At 42.3% G+C, this 21,148-nt stretch overlaps 1 protein-coding gene across 5 annotated transcripts in view; it reads left to right on the forward strand.

Moving 5' to 3' along the window:
• Window positions 1-21,148, forward strand: part of DDAH1 (dimethylarginine dimethylaminohydrolase 1) — a 91,852-nt gene that overhangs the window by 60,210 nt on the left and 10,494 nt on the right. For all 5 annotated transcript variants that reach the window (XM_071565043.1, XM_071565041.1, XM_071565042.1 and 2 more), the window contains exons 2-4: window positions 12,346-12,445; window positions 13,602-13,675; window positions 14,253-14,372. In XM_071565043.1, coding sequence (XP_071421144.1) covers window positions 12,355-12,445; window positions 13,602-13,675; window positions 14,253-14,372 — 285 coding nt within the window. In that variant the 5' untranslated portion in view covers window positions 12,346-12,354. The remainder of the gene's footprint in view (window positions 1-12,345; window positions 12,446-13,601; window positions 13,676-14,252; window positions 14,373-21,148) is intronic.

Genomic DNA, 21,148 nt, shown 5'->3' on the forward strand with positions numbered 1-21,148 from the left:
GGCTGGTATTGCCTTCTGTCAGTCGTGCCACTGCTGTAGCTCTGTGCAGTGGTAGGTTTGGGCCAGGCTCCAGGAGACAGGTATCGCTCCAAATATGGGAGCTGTTGGGAAGATAATGGTATCACCATGTCCTCCAAAGCAGTCCCTCGTGTGTGTGGAACTGGCTGCAGGCAGGAGGGCAGAGCTCGGATGCTCCAGCATGTAACCCCTTGGATGAATTGCTGCTGCTCAGTGAAGGGCGCTGGCCTGGGTGTAGTGAAGCACGGACATGTGCTACCTCAGACAGAGGAGACGTAATTAGGAAATGTAGGTCATCAAATTCAATTAGCCCAGTGCAGTGTGCCTGGGAAGAGTTCTTACTGGATTTACTTCCTCCTCAGGGCAGCTCTTATTAAAGAATACTCAAAGTGAAGCCCTTATTTCAAAGATGCATTTAAAAGCCTGCAGAGAGATATTTCCCTTTCCAAAGCAAATGTCTGCAAAACGCAGTAGTAAGATACTGAAGAAGCTGCATCTGCAGTGCCCCATGGGTGGGATTGGTGAGTGAGCGAAGGAGAGAAGACTGCACAGGCACACCTCGTTAAAGATTCAGTCTCACATCTAAAGTGTCTTTTTACTAGAAGAGCTTTATTAAAGTAGAATATTTGAACACTTTTTATTTATCTGTTATTTTGCTTTTTCTCATTTTTCCTCTTGTCCCCGTGCCTTACAAGCTTCCCTTTGTTTAAATCCACTAGTATTTTATGCATGGACAAGCGGAAGATGTTTATACCGTAGCAAAGTGAAGATTAAATGAGTTACAGACATGTCAAGGAAAACTTTTTTTATGTAACTCCACTCCCACCCCTGATTTCACTGCACTTCTTGGCTGGATGCAACATTTAGCTCTAATGAAAAATATGATCTTGGAATATGTAAAAGTGTACAGCAGCTTGTTTGGCAGGTAAAGGAGCAAAGCAATGAAATTGCACCTGCAGTGCTTTTGAAGTGCTTTCATTACAGGCATGCAGACATTTGCATTTCTGCATTTATTGTATAAAATGTTAAGAGACATCTTGGGTGAAGGTGGATTTCATCCTCTTCTGCCTGCCTAGAGCTCAGGTTCTGTGTTCAGGTTTGACCCTCCTAATTCCCATCTGCAACTAAATGCCCTCCTGGCAAATGTATGTAGAATTGTGTTGATGCTTGCACCTGCACCAGTGTCCTCTGAGATTTGAAATAACACTGACTTGAACTTAGATAAGTGATTTCTGTTCAGAAATCTAGATTTTTCTTTTAAATTTGATCAGTCATCCATCATTGACTATTAAAAGAATATGTAGTGTGTCTTTAAAAAATATTTAAAATTCTCTACCCATGTTGCCTATATTGCAGAAGTTGTTTGGGCAAATTGTGTAAATGTGAGTGCACTGAAACTCTTGTAGACTTAAAGGTATTTAATTGCTTGGAGGCCTTAAAGGGGTTCCTTTTGCTTGTAGTTCATTACTATTTGTTGCATAGATCAGGGCTGTGTAGATCAGAGTTTGTAAGTGGGGCCATTTTTTGCTAGGTGAAATATCACTGTGTGAAGGGCACGTAGCTATTTTCTTTTTGCAAGCATTTAGATGTCTGTCATAAACAACAAATTCACAAATTTTCAGGACTTCTGCAGTCACAGGGCAGATGGGTGCCTTTTGCAGAGGTTTTGGTGGCAAGGTTTTGGAGTGGCTTTGGGAAGGCTCCCGTGCTCCCTCCTCAGGGCTGAGGGCATGGTTCACCATCTGGGAGGTAGTTGTCCTCTTGGGCAGGAGGAGTGAATGTTGTCACATAGGAGATATAATTGCCATAAACTGCCTGTTCTGTAACTCTCTGGTCTTGTAATTTTACTGAGCAACAGTGTCCCAGTGAGACATTGGGAGGGGGAAGAGGGGAGGCAGGGTTTGAGCAGGCTGGTTAAAACTAGGAGCTGTGTTTTGTTAGTACTGTGTTAATGGAATTAGCATGTACATTGCAGTGAAGGTAGTCTGCATGCAGTTCTTGATGTTTTAAGTGAATTACTGTGGGTTTATGGCTTAAAAATACAAAATATGAGGAGAGAGCATATACTGCAATCCTTCTGGCACAAGAGACACAGGAGGGTGAGGGATGTCCTAGCAAAGCAGCCCAAGAGGTGGCATTGTCCCTCTCTGCATTTGCAGGGTTCATAGCAAGTGTCTGGGGGTAGAGGATTTGTCAGCCCAGTGCTGTAGACTGGGCTGAATGCATGGTGATCCTGCAAGGAAAGGCAGGGCAAGGCACAGACAGACGTTTCTACCTCTTGAATTTGTGGCTATAGAGAGGCTGCACCAACTGCTGTATCTTGCATGTGCTCTTCACATTTTACTGCTTGCTGCTTTATTCTGTTCCCTCTTTATGGCTGTAAGCCTCAAATGGGAAGTCAGTGCTGAAGCAGGACTTTGAAAACTGGCTCTTTCTTCACCGTTGTCAGTTTGAGTGTAAGGAACAGTAGCCAGAGATGGACAATTACTCATGCTTACTGCATATTTTTCTTTAATAATTTTTTAAAACTTGTTACTACAGTATTGGACTGCTAAATGTTATTTTCAGGTTGAAATGTCCCACCTAGCACTGTGATGGCCAATTTGGTCTTTAGATGACTCTTAGTTTGCTTATTTGTATTGAGATGTATTTTTGACTATTTAAAACTGTTGGTGTGTCTTCAAGGATTTAACTCCGTTTCATGTATTCCAGCAAACTTCCATAATACTGCTGGCATGACACTTCTCTTACCTGGCAGTGGAAACCTTACTGGAAAATGGTCAGAATTTACATTTTTTGCCATTATTGTTGTTGCCTATGTATAGAAGATTCAGGACACTCTTGCAAGTATTAGCATAGCCAAAATACAACACATAAGTCAACTTCTCTGAAAGCATGAATGAAACCTATTATTAGAGGGGAAAAAATACTGGATTAGTATAACCTCTGCCCATGGGCCCTTGTTGTAACACAGGATGGGAACAACCGGATGGTCCTCAGTGAAAGGCCAGTTATTGAGTCATTTCAATGTGAAGAAAAATATTCTTTAGTGCCTCTGATGGTCATTGCGCCTTGAGCTGGATTGGCTCTGGAGGGCTCTGGGCAAGTACCTGCTGGAGCAATTGCTTCTCCTCCCTGCGCATCCTTAGTACATGGCAGTGAAGACCTGGTGGTGACCACTGAGTCTTGTCTGGGGCTCCCCACCAGAGAGACTAAATGGAACCAAATCTTCCTAATGATGATCCTCAGCCATCTGTGCAGCTGAAATCTGCAGGTTGGGAAGGGTCAGAGCTAGATGGTGATGATGCTTTGCTGCTGTAATGGAGCTGGATGGGAGCTGCTTTTTAACAGTATCTGGTTAGTTAATATAAAATTAAAGCTTCTAAATACCCTCTGGGTAGGACACTGCTTTTCAGTGTTAGACATTACAAAATATGGAGCCCTCTTGGCACAAGGACATATGCACACAGCAAGATCAGGAGGCAGCAGCAGACGTGCCAGCATCTTGGCAATTAACTGCGAGGAATCTAACAAAATCTATTTTAATGTAAAACAAATACTCTTAAAGTTTTTATTCCAGAAGTTTTTTATACTTGGTTGGTAAGACTAAGATTTAGTGAAAGGAGGAGGGAATGGGTGTCTGAACTGCAAACCCGAATGAAAGTTCACAGCAGACCAAGTTGGGCTGAGTGCTAGGGAAGCCAGGATGTGCTTGTGCCATTTACCACTGTGTTCAAATTGTGAGCACCTTGTTCAAGAAGCTACAAAACCCCAAATATCCGTGTTGAGGGTATTTAATCATTTTTCATTTTTTCATTTGAAAATAGTTCCCTACTTTAAAATAAGCAGAGTATCCTTGCCAAAGATCTATCAGCCTCTTTAGAATAGGGCATTTAGATTACTGGGGACAAAGTGAGTATCTTGAATGCTCTGTGTCAAGGCACGAACAAACGGCACAGAAACAGTAGTACAGTACAGAGTGAAACCTGACAACTTGGTGTTAAAGGAAAGGAATGCTACTGTATGGTTCGATTGTGATCAACTTATCTTCAAGTGGGTTTATTAGCAATTTAATGGAATATTGGTTATTCAAGACCCATAATAGCCCTGGTTGAAATGTCCCTTCTGCGCAGCTTTCCCATACCCTGTGGAATGAGCAGAATGTGACAGTTGAGCTTTCAACAGGCTTCATGAATTTTAAATACTTTTCAGCTGTTAAATGGGGCACATGGCGTGTGGTCAACGGTGGACAAGGAGCTGGCAGCCGCTGAGGGTATTATGGGATATTGAGTGTCTGGGAGATAATGAATGCTTGGCTTATCCAGGTGCATTCTTGGCCTGCTGTGCATGTCCAGACAGAATGGAATATATTTCTCTGGCCAACATTTAACAATTGATCATTTTGTAATTGTAAGCAGAAAGTATTTAGAACATTACTTTCTCAGCATGCCTGTGTACGACTTAAATTTCATGTCATCATCTTTATCCGGCAAAGTCTTCTGTTTTCCTGTAACAATGCATTCAGGCCGCTTAAACTTTTCCACTAACCTGATTTTATGCTTAGTGTATTTCAGAGAGCCTTTTCTTCTACTGACTTTAAATCTCTATCTTTTTAAGCATCCTTTTTTTTTCCTGTCATTTCCACTTGCTGTGGGTTGAAATTTCAGCCCAACTTTTTGTAGCAAGTGAGCTGGTTGCTGGCTCCTGCTTTGTGGGAAATAGCATCCCTGCATTTCGAAAGCTAAATGGCAGAAGAGAGGAAGGGGAAACCCAGACATGGTTTACTGTGTGTTGTGTAAAGTTTTTCTCATGCACTTCAATTCTGCTTAATTATTAAAACACAATCCAAGGACAACCAGATTAATTGTATTTTTAACTGCATGTACCTGGAAGAGCAGGTTGCCACTTGAACTGAGACCTTCCAGATGACTGGATCTCCCCTCCTGCTTGACCGAGAAGCTTTTCTAGGACAAGAAGCCTTAGAGGCCACCTGCCACCTTCTGCTTCTCCTCCATGTGCCAGGCTCTCTGTGCTGCCTCTGGTCCAGCTTTTTCCATGTTTGCCCTTCCCTATTGATCCCTGGTGGTACTGTGCTCACCCCAATCTTGGGTCACTCTCTCGGCACAGTGGACACTCAGCACCAGGTACATCAGTGCGTTGTTTGTGACTGTTTCTGCAGTAAAGCAGTAAATTGGCTTGGATCGATAATTAGCAGTGTGTGGGCAGTAACAAATGAGATAATTATTTGTGCAGCCCTCTCTGAACTCCATCGTTCATAAACTCCCAAAGCTCTCCTAAAAATGGCACCTGCTTGGTGCAAGCTTTGGATAAGGGTGAAACTGTCTCAGAGCTGCAATCTAAAAGCATTAATGTGGGATCTGTGTATCAGGAACAGCTAACAAATTATCTTTTGCTTGAGTACATAGCTTGGGAGTAGCTTGGTGTTCCTTCTTGGCCCTCCTGTGGCCTTGTTTGATGAAAAATGGCTGAATCTTGAGGACAAGTGGTGCTGTGCATGCACTGCATAGCATGTCGGGCTGAGTGGAGTGGAAGGAGCACTGTCTGCCAGCAGAGCACAGTGCTGGCTGTGTACTCGTTGGTATTCCGGCACAGCCACTGCTTGGGTAACGCTGTTTTCCGTGTGTTGTGATGGTCAGTCTAGTTTGATGAAGTCATGCTCAGATCAGTCAGAACTGAACAATCTACATGTGATTTGTCTGGGTGTCTTGGGAGCAGCATATTCCACCCATGCCATCCCGGAGCTTGTTAACGAGCAGCTGGTGATCCACTCTGAGGCCAAGCTGCTGCTGGTCTTTATCTTTTCTCCCCTTCTAGAAAGAGCCAATGGGATGGACACAAAGGCTCTGTGTGTGGGAAAAGTGGGATTGACAGCTAAAGCAAACTGCGGTCTGTCTGCTGGATGGGAATGGCAGGTACAGGATGTCCTTACCAGGCTGTGCTGGTGGCTGTTTGTAGGACAGAGGTGCCCTTTCTTGTCTTGTACTTAACACACTCTTACAGTATGACCTGCACTGAATAGCTGTGCTGAAGAATCTTGTTCTTCCACCAATTTCCTCATGACCTTTCAAGAGCCAGGGCCGTTTCCGGTATCAACACTGAGAGCAGGAGTTGGAAATTCTGCCACAACCCACATCCCACAAATTTCCAAGATCAATATACACAAGGGTGTGTATCTGACCTACTTAAAGCAAGAAAACAACCAGTAGTGGGTTTTTCTTCTCAAAAAGCCTCAAAACTATTACAGCACTGCTTTACTTTCTCTGAAGCCTCTCCAAGTCCAGAAGGGCAATGCTTATCATTAAAAGGAGACAGACTTCCCTCATCTCCAAATGGAGCAGATTCAGGCAAGCAAGAACCTGGCTCATGACCAACACTGGTATCTAGTTTTGCAAAACTGAAGTCTACCCTTTCCTGTCCCTGGATTTGTCGATCTCTATTTATAGCCTTTACTTGGAACCCTGCTGAAAAATGTGTTATATATTGACAGTGGCACTTTGTGAACTTGGAGCTAATAGCTCCAGAAATAATCATCTTTGAGATATCATAGTCTCACTTTTGCATTTATTAAGTCTAACATTTGCTTTGCACAGATGTGAATGACTGTTCAAAACACAATGAAGTAGAGACTGAAATGAAGTATTTGTGATTTAACAAGCTGGAGAAATGGGTGGTGGATGTAAAGTTTCAGGAGACAGTGCAGTGGTGTGTCTTGGACTGAGAGCCCTTTTTGTTAGAGCTGCAGTTGGTCTCTGGAGAACTGAGCTTTTAGCGCATGGAGCTGAGCTCTGCTGGTTTAGAAACCTTTTCATCTCTGAGTCAATGGATGATCTTCTCTTCTATGACTCTCTGCATCCTTTAATTTAAGACAGGTCTGCAGACATCTTCCCCCTTTCACCAAGAGCTCGGAGGCAAAGGCAGGTGGGTCATTGCAATCATTAGAAGATGCCTAATTCGGTACCATCCACAGCTGCGAGGCCCCAGCTGTGCCTCTGCCCATGGGATGTGTTGGGAGCCTCAGTGGCGCCTCACTCATGGCACCACCCAGGCCTGGCAACCCAGGAGAAAAACTGCCCTGCTCTTGACAGGTGTGAGATGGTGTCTTGCCAAATCATTTCCCTGTTTCCACTGTCTTTTGAAAAGATAATTTCCTTCATACTGTCAATAACATAAAACCTGTAATATGGTTAGTGCACAGGAGACCAGTAAATAATTTAGGAAACAGCCTATGTTTAGAGTGCATCAAATACTAATATAGAGGAGTAAAAATCCCCACATGTCTGTTGCAGTAATTGGTGGAAGGCACTGGTCTGGAGGGTAATGAGCTCCATTTTTAAAGCACGAGGAAATTAGATTCTTATTAATGTCAAACGCAGTTATTGTCCTCCTTCCTTGAAACAGAGCTGAGCTGGCTGGAGCCCATTGTCTCTCAATCAGCTTTGCTATGGATTAGACACATCCCATCTCACACCAGGAATGTGCTTATTAGAAAAATATCACTGCACAAAGCATACAAGCTTTAACACTCAACCCATGTACTAATGGATACATGTACAATAAACCCCAGTATCAAGTTACAAACCTTGAGCTGACCTGAGATAATAAGATACAGAAATCTGAAAGGATACAGATGAGTGTTTTCTTTGTGTGGAACAATTCTGACTACCTGGGATTTTAGTTTTCAAATAAAGGAGATAAAATAAGGGAAGATGACTTTTCCTCTTGGCTGCCTGTGAAAAAAGCAAGCACTAAGTCATCTTCATAGTGAATATGCTTGTAATCAGGTCATGTCCAAATATTTTGTGTATTTTACTGGTGTCTCCTGGGTAACTACAGCTTCACAGAAGACTTTGTTGATCCACCGTTTTTCAGTTCTTTCCTGAAAAAAAAAAGCAAGAGGTGGTTATTTGTTCATACATCAAAGCCAGCTCTGTGAATTAGTCTTTTATTCATAATGAATGAAAATCTCACCAGTATGTGTTAAGACACCACACTTCAGAAAAATGACTATCAGTTGTTTGGGGAGGGCAAAATATGAGAAGGAGAGAGGGCTCTGTAAAATCAACCCCCTCTCCTACATCCCTTTTTTTAACATCTTACTTGAGGATAAGAGTCACTTGTCCATCCTTAGCTACAGATTGTTCTTGTTTCCTCTCTGGGGTGGGAGCTCTGTTAGAAAGCAGCACAATCCTTCTTGATGTGGCAAGGCTTAAGGTTGGAGCAAAGCTCTAGGTTCCCTTTTGCAGTGATGAGATGCAAACTCAAGGAACTTGTGTGGACTTTACCACCCATACTAATCCAAATTCCAAATGCTGCAGTGTGGGGTTTCCAAGATGGAAATGTGTCAAACACATACTGTGGACATGCTGTGTTGGAGACCCTGCTCAGGAGTGCTGCAGGATGTCTTTAGAGATGATGTGATGGGTGTGATGCAACTGTGCTGTCCCCCATACAGGAAACTCAGCTATATGCAAAAGCAGATGAGCTATTCAGTTCTAGGTTTGTTTTTCTGGAATCCCTTTTTTTTGCAAAGATAGTTACCTTTTCCAGTTGTCTTTTTCATAATGTCAAGTCTTCCCTCTGATCTTCTCCATCTCAACTTGTACTTCATTTTTTATTTCTGCTTCTGCTGAATGAAGTTTCTGATGTTGCCTGTAGATAAGAAACAGTAACTTGAGACTTCTATTTTACACAAGCAAGGAATATTGAAAGATACTCGTAGCATGTGTAACCAGAAATGGGAACAGCACTTTCTGATTAAAACTCTAGGAATTTCTACTGGTTGCTTTAAGTCCCTGCAAAATGGTTGGACCATAGGCTTGAATCCATTAACACTCATCATGGAAAAATGATCCAGCTATTTGTATGGCAGTCATTTTATTTATTCAAATTTAGTTTCATAAGCTAAAATGAATCCAGATGTTGGGGGAAAACATCATGAGGATCTTACAAATATCTTCAAAGTCTTGGCCATTATGAACCAAATTAAACTAGTTTTCTGTGATTTTGGACAACTTTTAGTTCTGATAACTTTTCTTAATATTGGTGCTACAGCTGTATCAGCCCCTGTAAATTAAAGAAGGAAACAATTCAAGGCATCTCTGATATCTCCTGGTGGTTAAATGGTAATCAGCAGCTGGTGATTAAAACATCCATATGACTCAAATCACAGATCCAAAGTCAGCATTTACATTCCATTATCCTCATTAGCTAGGCACTTTACTTAATTGGTACTCTAGTGCAAGTGTTATTAGTTGGCCATTCTGGGCCAGGGATGTGAAGTGCTGCTGCCTCCCTGCCTGCCTCTCTCTGGGGAGCTCTGCGCTGCCTTGATAGGCTGTGTTGGAGTCTCTTCGCAGGACTGTGCATGGTTTGCAGTGCTCAGGTAGAAACTAGGTTTCCACCTGCCAGAGGAAGCTCACACCCACACTGATGACCTGTGTTGGTTTGCTCTCATCACAGCAATTTTTGCACATCCCTGGTCCCAACTCATCAGAATTGTTGCATTTTGCTGATCTGATTAGTCTTTAGACAGCCTTGCAACATGTAAGGCACCTTTTCATGTCTTGCCTACAGGCTGCCCAGGTTTTACACGTCCTTACTCTCTCAGATGTTGTTCTCTGATCCAGAGAAACTTTTGCTTTTGTCTCTGCCCACCGAAAGTGGATAGGGTGGGCCTCTGCCACAGTAACATCCACAGGTGTGCTGATGCTTCATACTTGAGAAGATGTGGTGAGGGAGGAGGACAGGAGTGGCATGGGGAATGTATGCTCACCAAGGGCCACCACTGGGTTGATTTCCTCCGTAAGTCAGGCAGCTTCTGTTGGGAGTACCTGATCAGCAGCATATCTCCTGAAAAGGCTTGCTCTTCTAGGTGTTTTGGTTTTGGAAGTTTCTGGAGGTCATAGATTAACTGGAGATAGGTGACCACACAACAGGCTTCAACCTAGTTTTTCTTGTCGTTTGGCCTTCTGCCTTAAAGAACCCCCTCTGATGTGTAAATTTATTTATTCCAACTGCCTGTGACTGGTGTCCCAGTTGTGAGTTTGCTTGTCTGCTTTGTGCCAGCTCAAATGAGTAAGTCTGTGCATTCTTGGAATGAACCGTTCTTTTATAGTGCTGTAACTCTATGACTTCATGTTAAGCAAATTGTTTTCTTCTTTGGGGTCTTATGACTTTTAAGCATGTGACCACCTGCCCAGTAAAACCCACTGTGCTTCACAACAAAAGAAATTGTTCTGCTATCAGCATATGAATGTTATGAAATGTTGCCATGTTTGTACAAAAGCAATTTTCCCATATTAACTCAGCTGTTCATATTTATTTTTAAAATATCACATGGGTCCAATCTTCATTATAAATCTAATTTTAAGGAATACTGGAGCTAAAGCAACAAGACTAAGAAAGATGAAGCCACTCTACTAAGCCTAGAGACTCCTGAGTTCCAGGTTTCTGCCTGAAGTCATTTTATCATCAAGCAAAAGACAGAGGAGCAAAAAGAAGTGTTAATTGTAAAGGGTATGCTGCAGGCTCGCTCCAGTCTGCATGCCAAAGCCTCAGATGGGATTTTGTGTGGGGAGCACGAGTGTTTTGTTTCAGGAAGCCTCCAGGTACAATTCTGTATGGCAGCATAACCCATCGGAGTTCTCCAGGTGGCACAAAGACCTCCCTTCATCCTGTATAGCTTTAAACTGAGGCACCTACTGTAACTGTGCTTGTCCAAGTTTTTTGTAAAGTGACTAGAGAGTGACAAGGTGCTACAGTGAAAACGGAACGTCCAGAGGGCGGATCAGTCTTTGATAAGACGTTGCCCACAGTGTAGACCCCCTGTAGACCTACATCACCTGTCCTGACAGCCCATGGGGACCTGCTCTTGCGTTTTGGGTCTGGGCTTCAGGGTTAATAGGATCATTCACAAATGCCACATTGCTGAGTCATGAAAATGAGCAGGAAAAGGCAGCTTAGATGGATCATGTCTACCCCTTCCCTTATTCCCAAAAGCTAGCACCACTCTTAGGAAGGTATGACAGCCAAACTGTTTGCTCCTGTTGCTGTGAGACTGCTGCAGGATGTGAAGGACTAGTCACTGTTGCATATCCTTTCCCTGGCGTGGCAGGTATAGGTTGGCAGAGCCCAAGAGTGGGGCTGCTAGAGTTGCTTCTGTTGATATATAGTGCTGAAGACTAGTAGGTGTTACTTGCTTTGGTTTTTTACGTTTCTTCTAGAAATGCTTAATTTATCCCATTTAAATAGATAAATGACTTGTGGGAAATGTGAAAATCAGATCTGTCTAATAGGTCTTCACTGTGTCTCCTGTGTTTGTTAGCACTTTCTGGGCACCTCTGGTTAACCATGGTGGGGAAGTTTCACTGAACATGAAGATGCTGCTGTGTGGGATGAAGTTCACAGGTTTCTGTGGATGAGCTCCTATTTTTATTGACATTCTGCAAGCTGTAGTTGTGAGCTTTTGATAAGAGGGTAACTGTGTGTAGATGCTTTTTTTGGCTTACATGGCACCACGGTGATGTTGTTTGAGCGTTAGCCCTGTTCTGGGTGGCTGATAACATGAGCCTCTATAGAAACAGATTCTGCTCTAGGCATCCTCAGCAGCTCTCACTGGGAAAGAAGAAATCTACTGAAGCTGCATTCCCCACTCCTAATACAAGCTCCTGTCAGCAGGAAACGGGCTCAGATTTCTGGCCGTGTGCACAGTTCTCCACAGCAAGCAGTCAGCCCCACGAGATAGGCATGAAACATCTTGTAATTCTGAAGCAAGGTAGCTCAAAAATGCCAGAACTGGTGCTCAGTAGAATTGCAAAGCTATAAAGAAGATGAATATTTACTGACATGGGGATTTTATTTTTTGTCTACTGACTGAAGAGAGGTTTGTGGTAGAGCTGCCACCTCTTGTATCTGAGCATTGTAGAAGGAGTGAACCTCTCTTCTGGCCTGGTGTTTTTTCTGGCTCAAATCCAAGGGACAGGATTTGCAAGAGGATATTACTGTGCAGACAGACTGGACTTAATGTGTTTTGGACCTCTTGTTTGTCTTCTCTGAACGCTGCATGGCTCCTGCACAAAGGCAAGAGCCTGTTCTCTGCCTCTTGACACCCCATCCCCCCACCAGACCACAAAGGCCTCTGGAAAGACATGGGGAACTCTGATGGGCAGGGACACAAAGGGCCCTGCCATCCATCTTGCTAAAGGTGCATTAAAGGTCTTTAATTCTTATCAATTATATGTATTTCTGGCAGGGTTTTTTTTTTATTTCAATGGTACAATATGTTCTAAATAACTTTCTTTTAAACAGGTTGAAGCCATGAAGAGAGTACTAGAGAGTCTCAACCTGAATATAGTCGAAATGGTGGATGAAAATGCAACCTTGGATGGTGGCGATGTCTTATTTACAGGTAGAGTGATCGTGAATTTGCTGTTTAATTCTGACTGCCTTAAAGACTGCATGTTGTCTGACATCAGTGTAATAAAACATCATTCCTGTGGTTTGTTAAATCAGTTGTTTACCAAATGTGACAAAGGTAGCTGAGAGGTGAGTTCTCAGTGCAACCCTCGATGTCCTGCCTAATGCCTGAATAAACAGCATAGCCGTATACGCAGTACAAAGAGCAGCACTTGAGTACAGATTTTGTTTTAGCTTGTAAAGTGTCAATAAGAAAAATGCTTTCAGTACTCAACTGTCTACAGTTATTTCATATTTCTTACTACAAGCAGGTACATTCACGAGATTCATTTTAGCTTGATGCCGACAATTGTCACTAGTTCAATGGAAAAAAAAGCAAAAAAAGAGCATTTTTTGTTTATGGAGAAAGTGGTGGAATTGTCTATCAGGTGTCATGTGCTAGACAACTTATATGCATGGTTGACTTCAAAGATGAAGATACTGACTGTGTCTTTTATGTCATTAAACCCATTAGGCATTTTCTCACATCGGCTGCACACAGGGTTGCTCCCTGCCCGTGCTGAATGAGCCTATTTGTTTTGATCAGCATCACAGTAGACTGTCTGCTTGCCTTAGTTCACCAAGGGGAAAGAAGGGTCTCAAAAGAAGCAGACCAGGAAGGGAGGCCTTTCTCAGGCAATACAGATCCAGCACTGATTTTCCCTGGAGCTGAAGGATGATGGTGACTGCAGAGCTGCCTTGAGACCAGAGGAAATCTCAGAGGGAGAGGGAAATGGTCAATAACTATTGTACTAATCCAACCCAGCTGTTCTCTTTCCTGACCCAATGACCATTGCAGAGCTTTAGAAAAGGAACCTCTTTATGCTTCTGGTGAAATGTGTCTTCTGGATAAAGATTAATTGCTTTAGATTATCAGATCACAATTGCAGGTTGCATTCTTTTATGCTGAATTTTCAGTTTTACTACTCAGCTTGAGAAAAAAATTATAGAAAATGAAAATCTGTGAAAAATTCCTTCAGAATGTCTCTAAAGCTGGTTTGCTTTAAAAATATTTATATTCTGATGAAGGAGCTAATGTGATTTTTTTTTTTACTGGCTTAAAAAAACCCAAAACATAATGGTTTTGGTTTTAATTTTTTTCGTTCAAGGCCGAGAATTTTTCGTGGGTCTTTCCAGGAGGACAAATCAACGTGGTGCAGAAATTCTGGCTGACACATTTAAGGTTTGTACGTTCATTCATGCCACAGGAAATAAAAGCTGTCATTCATTGAAATAGTTTAAAAATTACACTGGCCAAGGTGTTTGTCATACTCATGTACTTTATTTAGGACTTAATTAAAAAAATCCCAAAGGTATAAGTTGCTAAAAAGGTTTGAACATCCTGTAAAGTGACATATGCTGAAGTTGGATCTGAAATGTGAGATTTCTGCATAAAAATAATTTGAATAGTGGGTGGCTGTTATTTTTTGAGAGCATATAAACACTCTTCATGTTCTCATGTATCAGCAATGTGTTCTAATTGATGGTTCCTGGAGAGATTTTATGTACTGTTTAATTAAGCATTTTAATGTATTTCTTTATAGTTTCAACAATAGTAATATTTGAAACATGTTCTGGATTTTACTCCAGTGCTCCAGACAAGCTGGTGCAGAGGATTGTGTCATGCTTAAACAGGTGACACTGTGCCCTGGGATTGATAATATGCAGACAGTAAAATTAATTATGGAATGTCACAATATAATTATGGGACTAGGACACTTTAAAAATATTCATAACAACCATTCCTTGCTCCCATACAGGATTATGCTGTCTCCACAGTCCCTGTTCATGATTCTTTGCATCTGAAGGGCTTTTGCAGCATGGCTGGACCAAACTTGATTGCTATTGGATCAAGTGAAGCTGCCCAGAAAGCCCTGAAGGTAAAGCACACACAAAAATTTTCTAAACGGCAGATTTTTTGTTTTGTTGTCTTAATATATGTTTAAAGATGCTGAAATTTTAAAATAGATATATATCAATGAAAAAGAAAACCAGTACATGAGGAAACTTCGCTTTTAAAATTGTCAAACAGGAAGTTAAGGTTTTGTCATGAAGAAGGAGGGAGAGGGATCTGATCCCTGTTGCAAAGATGACCTGTGTTAATGCAGTGCAGACTTTCTGGATAAATCAGTAAGTAACTCCAGCTGGAGGGCCCAGAGTCCGAAGTTCATCCTTCCTTTGCTACCTGGCTGCAAAGTAACATTCCTTCCTGGTCACACCTTCTCCACTCTCGTTCGATGAGAGTCTTACAACAGCAGGGCATCAACAGGAAGAAAGGAGAGTAGTCTTACCCCAGCCTGGCCTATAGTTTTTGTCTCTCAACATTTTCCTATGAACTGGGAGGTGTGAGTTTGAACCCTCAGGCTGAGGCCTCATGTATCTGGGTCTCTCTTTGCTGGCAGGCTTGGAAACCAGTAATCTGTTGTGTAGCAGGTCAAGGCTGTACTAATACCACCATCCTCAATGGGAAATGTTTGTTGCTGCTGGGGTCATTGGCTTTCCTGCCAGTTGTGTGTGTTTAGACCAAATCTACCAAATTAAAGTTCATCAGAGAGTGGGCACAGAGACACTTGAGGTCATGAATCTCATGATGCTTGTAGGAAACAGCTCATGTAGAGGTCAGCATCTCTGGTTCTGCAGGGTACCCCAGCTGCAGGCATGACACTTTGCAGCAGAAACTTTAGCTGGGGCACCAAAACAGCAAAAAGCAACTGAGACTTTTTTTATCAGGACTTGCCAGAAAGATTTAACCAAAATTAGCTTTTCAGTAATGGCAGCAAGGCCTAAATTTTCAGTTTATGATTCTACTGATTCTTTTGCAAATAGATAGAGCTCAAGTGCAGGCTTTCCTCTTTGGTTTTGCCTCCTTGATGCAACGAGATCACTAATGCATGGAGGAAGCCAGTTGTGTGTCCTGAATGAGAAATGAAGTGGCAGAGATAGCTCTGCTGTACTAGTGAGAAAGCTCTTTGAAATCTGCTCAGTTTAAATGTAACTTTTGCAATCCAACTTGTATCTCTTGCCCTGGTTCTAAAGCATGAATTATTTTTAAGAACAGCACTTCTGTCTCTACCCAAGGCACTGCTCCAAATCTGTGCCAGGCAGAATATTTACAACAGAAATAGTGTGTAACTCCAAAATCAACATCTCTGGTCCCTAAAGAGCTTAGGAACCTACACTGCATGTCTTGTACACCTCGTTGGTTTTAGTAAGCCAGTGGTATTTATTCCTTTAAAACATCTTTAAATATTTGCAAGATGGAGGCCTGAGAGGTTTTTGTTCTTACTACCATGCTGTGATATTTCACTGTATGTTTGCTTTCCAGATCTTATACATTTTTCTCATGGGCATAATCCTAGGACTTTTCATTTCCCAGCAGCATCATTTTTACTATCAGAGCTCAGCAGAGACTTGTTGGGGCTTTTTTTCTTTTTTATCTTGTGATGGTTGAAAATTTAAAATGTCTCAGTCCCTATCTATGATAAAATGAGTATTTCAAATCTCAGAGTGTCTCATGCTGGACATGGGTTGAATTGTGTGGGAGCCAAGAAAGTGTAGTCTTTGCTGGCTTAGACTTTCAGCCTGGCAGCAATTAAGGAGAAAGGATATGAACCTAATTGCTACACCTGAGTTTAGGGTAGCTCCTAAACAAGATGATGGTCCCTTGACTTCCCACATAGTTTGGAGTGGCTTTGAGCTTGCTCATTCAATTCCTTTGAACAAGCTCTCAAATCACTGCAGGAAGCTCTGAGAGTGCATTCTAAGCTTATCACTCATGTCTTCTTCCCTGAGAAACTTATAACAAATAGTTTGGGTTATGAAGGTCTGATGTTCCTGATGCTGTGAGATTGATTTAGGCTGGGATAGAAAGTGCCCTGCATCTTTCCCTGGGAGAGATACAGTGTGTCAAATATTCAGGGTCAAACTCAAAATTCGTTGTGAGCAGCAGCCTGATGAAGTTTGCAGATATCCAGGTAGCCCTACACTTGTATAGTGTGTTTATAAACACGAGCAAAATTCATGTACAATACTGGTTGCTCAGAGCTACGATTTGAACTTGAGCCAGGACTAATCTGAGAATGATCAGTTTGATTGAAGCCCTTTGCACAGCTCGGCTAATCGTGTTGCAGTGCGTCAATTTAACTATTGTAACCGAAAATATTTTTTGGATAAGCTGATTAAATGTTGCTGATGACTAACCATCAAGTAAATACCAGAATTAATCAAGGTACAGTAAAAAGCATATATAATTTTAGAAGAAGGTGGTAATTAACAAAATAGCAGTCTTTGTTGGTGTATGTCTTTTAAAATAGATCAACTGTGTCAGTTTTCACTGTGTTTTTCTGCACTGGACATTTAGGAGCACATTTACATGTGTGTGAGGGCCATGTCTGCTCACGTCCTGCCACCTGAAGTTAGGGACTTTAGCCTGGAGCAGCAGTTTTGGGCCAGAGCTGACAGGTTACATCAGGCAACCATGTTACAGTGAGCAACTTCTGGAGTTACCTGGAGTGTTTCACTGTATTGTATCCAACTCCACTCCATCCTGCGGATGTTCCTCCAGGAATCTGAATCTCTTCAGAGAAATTATTGGCAAACAAATGGCTAAATTGTCTGTCTTGGAAATGATGGCATTTGCAATGCTGCTTATCACTGGCTTCCCTTAACATTTGAATTCTTGCTTTTTGACAATATATTTGTTTTTGTTCACTTGCCACTAAAGAAAAAAAAATTCAGTTGTCAGTCAGTTTCTTGCAGTCTTGTGCATATGCAATTCCAAGAGGATCTTTGAGGCACTAACACGTAGAATTAAAAGCTGCTCCCTGGATTTTACCAGATCGACTGAGCTGTAGCAGTGCTGTCAGCTGTTCCTCTCATTACCCAGTGCAGTCTGTGTGACAGCACAGTCCCCTGAGCTTCTACTAACAAGTCTATTGCCTGGCACAGCCCAACATGCCACTCCTTTGTTGTGACAGCTTGTTATTTTAAACCCCTCCTTCATGTTGCCATTTTTCATGTCTGGAATTGTAATCATACAAGCCAGATGATTAAGCTGTCTCCAACCACCTCTGGTAGTTCAGTTGTTTTCGCATGTCTTGTTAGGCAACAAGTGAACTGCTATGTCATGCTATGCTAATATTTTATATTTAAAATAGGATTTATCTTCCTGCTAACAATCTTGTTTGAAAGAGAATTTTTTCTTGATTGTTCTTACTGGTGTGACTCATGTATCCTCACAATACATTAAAAATAGAAAAAGAAATTGCATCTGGTGCTCACATATGGCCGAGTGCAATTGATCGTAAGTTTAGTGGGGTATGTGTAATGTAAAGCGCTGCAAGTGAGCTACGAAATGAGTGCACGGGGTTTGGGATTATAGACCACATGCTAGAAGTAGACAATAAATCAGAAGTGATGTTTTAGCCATGAAATCCTCTTCAGTTTCTGGCAAGTATAGAATATTTATTTGTACTGTAGCTGAAAAGTGGCACTTGAGGAAACTGGGTGAAAAAAGAGACAAATTAAGTGCAGAAAGCACTGGGGCATGTAGTGACTATCACATCTGAAATTTTAGCTTTCCTCTTCTGTTTTCAACATGCATTTAATTCCTTCTTGTAGTTAAACCTGTTTATAATGCCATGCATGTAATTCCACAGTTGAACATTGGACATGGCTGTTGAGGCAATAAAGCCTGGGATTATTTTTCTGTTCCCTTAGTGAGGCCAGGATTTCCTCCAAACATGCCACTTTTGGACTCTGATCTTGCACTGCTGGAATTGCTGACTTTTACTGTGAGCATGAATAAGGACAGATTTGGGCTGTGACAGTACTGGTCCTGGTGTGAGGAGGTGATGGGGCAGCACTGCAGGTGAATGCTCTGCACCACTTTTTTCCACAAGGGACTCAGTCCCTGCATCTTGCTGGGACAGCAGAAGATCAGGGACTGGCCCAGGACATTATCCAGTTCGGATTCCAGCAGCAAAGGCAAAATCTAGGTAAGATGGTGATGGGAACCATGACACAGCATCTGTTGCACACTCCTTTCTGTATTCTTTTGCTCTATACTAAATCCAAAAAAGCCACATTTCTGACTGTTTGTATTGGTTGGTACAGAGCACAGTTTCCCTCTACTTTGTGATGAGCGAAGACTTGGACAGCAGCAGATGACCAGGGACACAGTCCTTGGTCAAATCGTTCTCTGTCACCCTTTGGATAACTTGGTAGCAATTCCAAAGGATCTGAGGGTTATTTGTGTTATTCCCAGCTTTGAGGAGCTCAGCTATTCCCTTCCAAGCAGTGTAGATTGTATTTGTATCAAGTGCCTGCTAATTAAATTCTTCTCTTGCCTGTTGAAAATGAGTTTGCCTTGGGGTAGGCTCTGATGTCAGTCATTCTCCAAAGGACTAGCCCTGGGGTCTCCCCATGGGACTGGTAGAAAAAGCCTTGGTGTGATCCCACTGATCTGGGGTAATGCAGAGTGCCTGGTGATTGCTGATGGATCTCAGAAGGGAGCAGAGGACCTGGAATGAAGGTGGAAAACCAGCATGGTGACTGGGGACAAGGGCTGCAACATGGAGGGCACTCATCCTACCATATGGCCTGAGTTTAATCAGGCAATCAGCTGTGTCTGGCATATTCCCCCAGAGATCTGGAATAATGGAGTGGCATATGAAACATCTGGGATTTCAGTTGGTCATTTGAGAGGAATGGACACTAATTACAGAGGCAGCGTGGCCGTGGCAGATGTCAGGACTGAGCAGCATTGCCGGGCAGGGGGCAAGGCAGAACAGGTAATGCAGTTGAACTTGTAACCCACTGTGTACCCTCACAGACCTGTCACAGCAGGACCCAGAGACGTGGTGACATCTGGACTTCTGAGCTCATCTCTGGTATCCCAGAGTCCAGTCTCATTATTCAGTGGTATTTCTTTATGTTCAGGAGTATATCAGAATATTACAGTAGTGCAATGCCATGACTCTAGCAAATACCTTTTGTTTTTCCTCCTGCTTTCAATAAAAGGTTGAACATTATTGTCCTGCCTTGTTCTTCACTCTTTCATTCAATATATTCTGTTGGGAGTGGAGCTACTCATTCACTCCCTAAATTATTCCCTAAAGGACTGTATTGCAAATGCAACTGTTTTGGCAGGGGACAAGGGAGGCCTATCGAAATTGCATCTTAAGGATGAAATATAAAGGGGTCTCTTTTGGGTGACTAGGCCTTTGGTCTGTATCCAAAGCTATGATCAGAGCAGAGCTTTTAAAGACTTGGGTGCAAGGAGTTGTAGCATTGGCGGCTGCCCCCATTCCTTTGATTAAATGCCTTTTGTTCTTACTCCATCTTGTGTAACAGAAGTCTCTGCAATGTGCCCACTTTGAAGAGCTAAGTACTGCTTCCTGCATGAGAGGAGGGTTATAGTGCCTGCATAAGGCAGAGGGATTTGCAGCTCTGCCACAGAAGTACCTTCAGAACAGGTACCTAAGGGAAAACTTCCTATCTCCAGTGTTCTTAGAAAGCAGCCTGTACTGCTGCACAGCATGAAAAGGCTCAGCTAAATCTGCTCTTCCTATTGTCTGTACAGCATTTGGCTTTTCTAGTAATGCACAAGTGTGCATGAAAACATCATATCCTCTTCCCTAAGAATTCATCATTTGTGCCTCTGCTTATTCCCCACATGAAGTCATAATCCTCTATTTACGCTATCACAATGGGTTGCTGTGGAAATGATTACTAATATTAATAACCCAAAGAAGATGACATCAGGTGGGGAATTAGAAGTACAGATGAATGCTGACTTTTCTGTAATGCAGTAACAAAGAAAGGTCACAGAGAACCATTGACAACTTTCCCCGTAAAGCTAACTATTAAAAAACTGAAACTTTGCTTCTCTCAGCCTTATAGATAGGAAAATTAGCCAATTTATAAAATTCTGTGCACTTTCCTTTGTCTCCTTCTGATTCTTCATTACTTTATGAATTAGGAGTAGGCACCATCTCAGAGAACACAGGTCTTCACTGAATGCCAGATGACCTCCTGCTTTAAAACAGCAACTAATTGTATTTTTCTTTTCATTAATTTTAGATGTTGTAATAGACACTGCACTTACCTGAGTCTCAGTCCCGTTCAGTTTGCATAGGTGCAGAAGAATCTAGTTTTTTGGAAAATAAAACCTCAAAAATACATATTTATAGACAAGAGATTGTTGTATTAAGTCAGCTTTGTTTGTTTTTTAAAGGGTGAGGAAAGTGTCCCTTTCAATACACATTTGTCCTCACCAGTAAGGCTGTCAGCCACAGGAGCTGGGTCAGAGGCTGACTAAGATGTCATTTGACTTGCGTAAATGGGGACTTATGTTTCTATTCCTTAGCTTCTTTTTTTTCTTTGACTATTCTCTCCCTGGGTTCCTGTTCCAAAAGACAGGATGTTTGTTCTCTCTCTTGACTGAAACCAACAGCACACGTAATCCGCTTCCTTTTTGCCTTCTCAGGTCATGGGTTCCCTTTGCCATAGTCTTTGGGCAGAGCTGGCAGGCAGGTGACAGCATGGCAGTGACAGGGGGGCAGAGCAGCACAGGTGTGCATGTGAACACCACATGGTACCCATCACAGCTGTGGTGATGCAGAAGGTGTCCTGTGCCAGGACAGGGTGTGAGAGG

The sequence above is a fragment of the Pithys albifrons genome, chromosome 10 (assembly GCF_047495875.1).
Source record: "Pithys albifrons albifrons isolate INPA30051 chromosome 10, PitAlb_v1, whole genome shotgun sequence".
In the NCBI taxonomy this organism is placed as follows: Eukaryota; Metazoa; Chordata; class Aves; order Passeriformes; family Thamnophilidae; genus Pithys; species Pithys albifrons.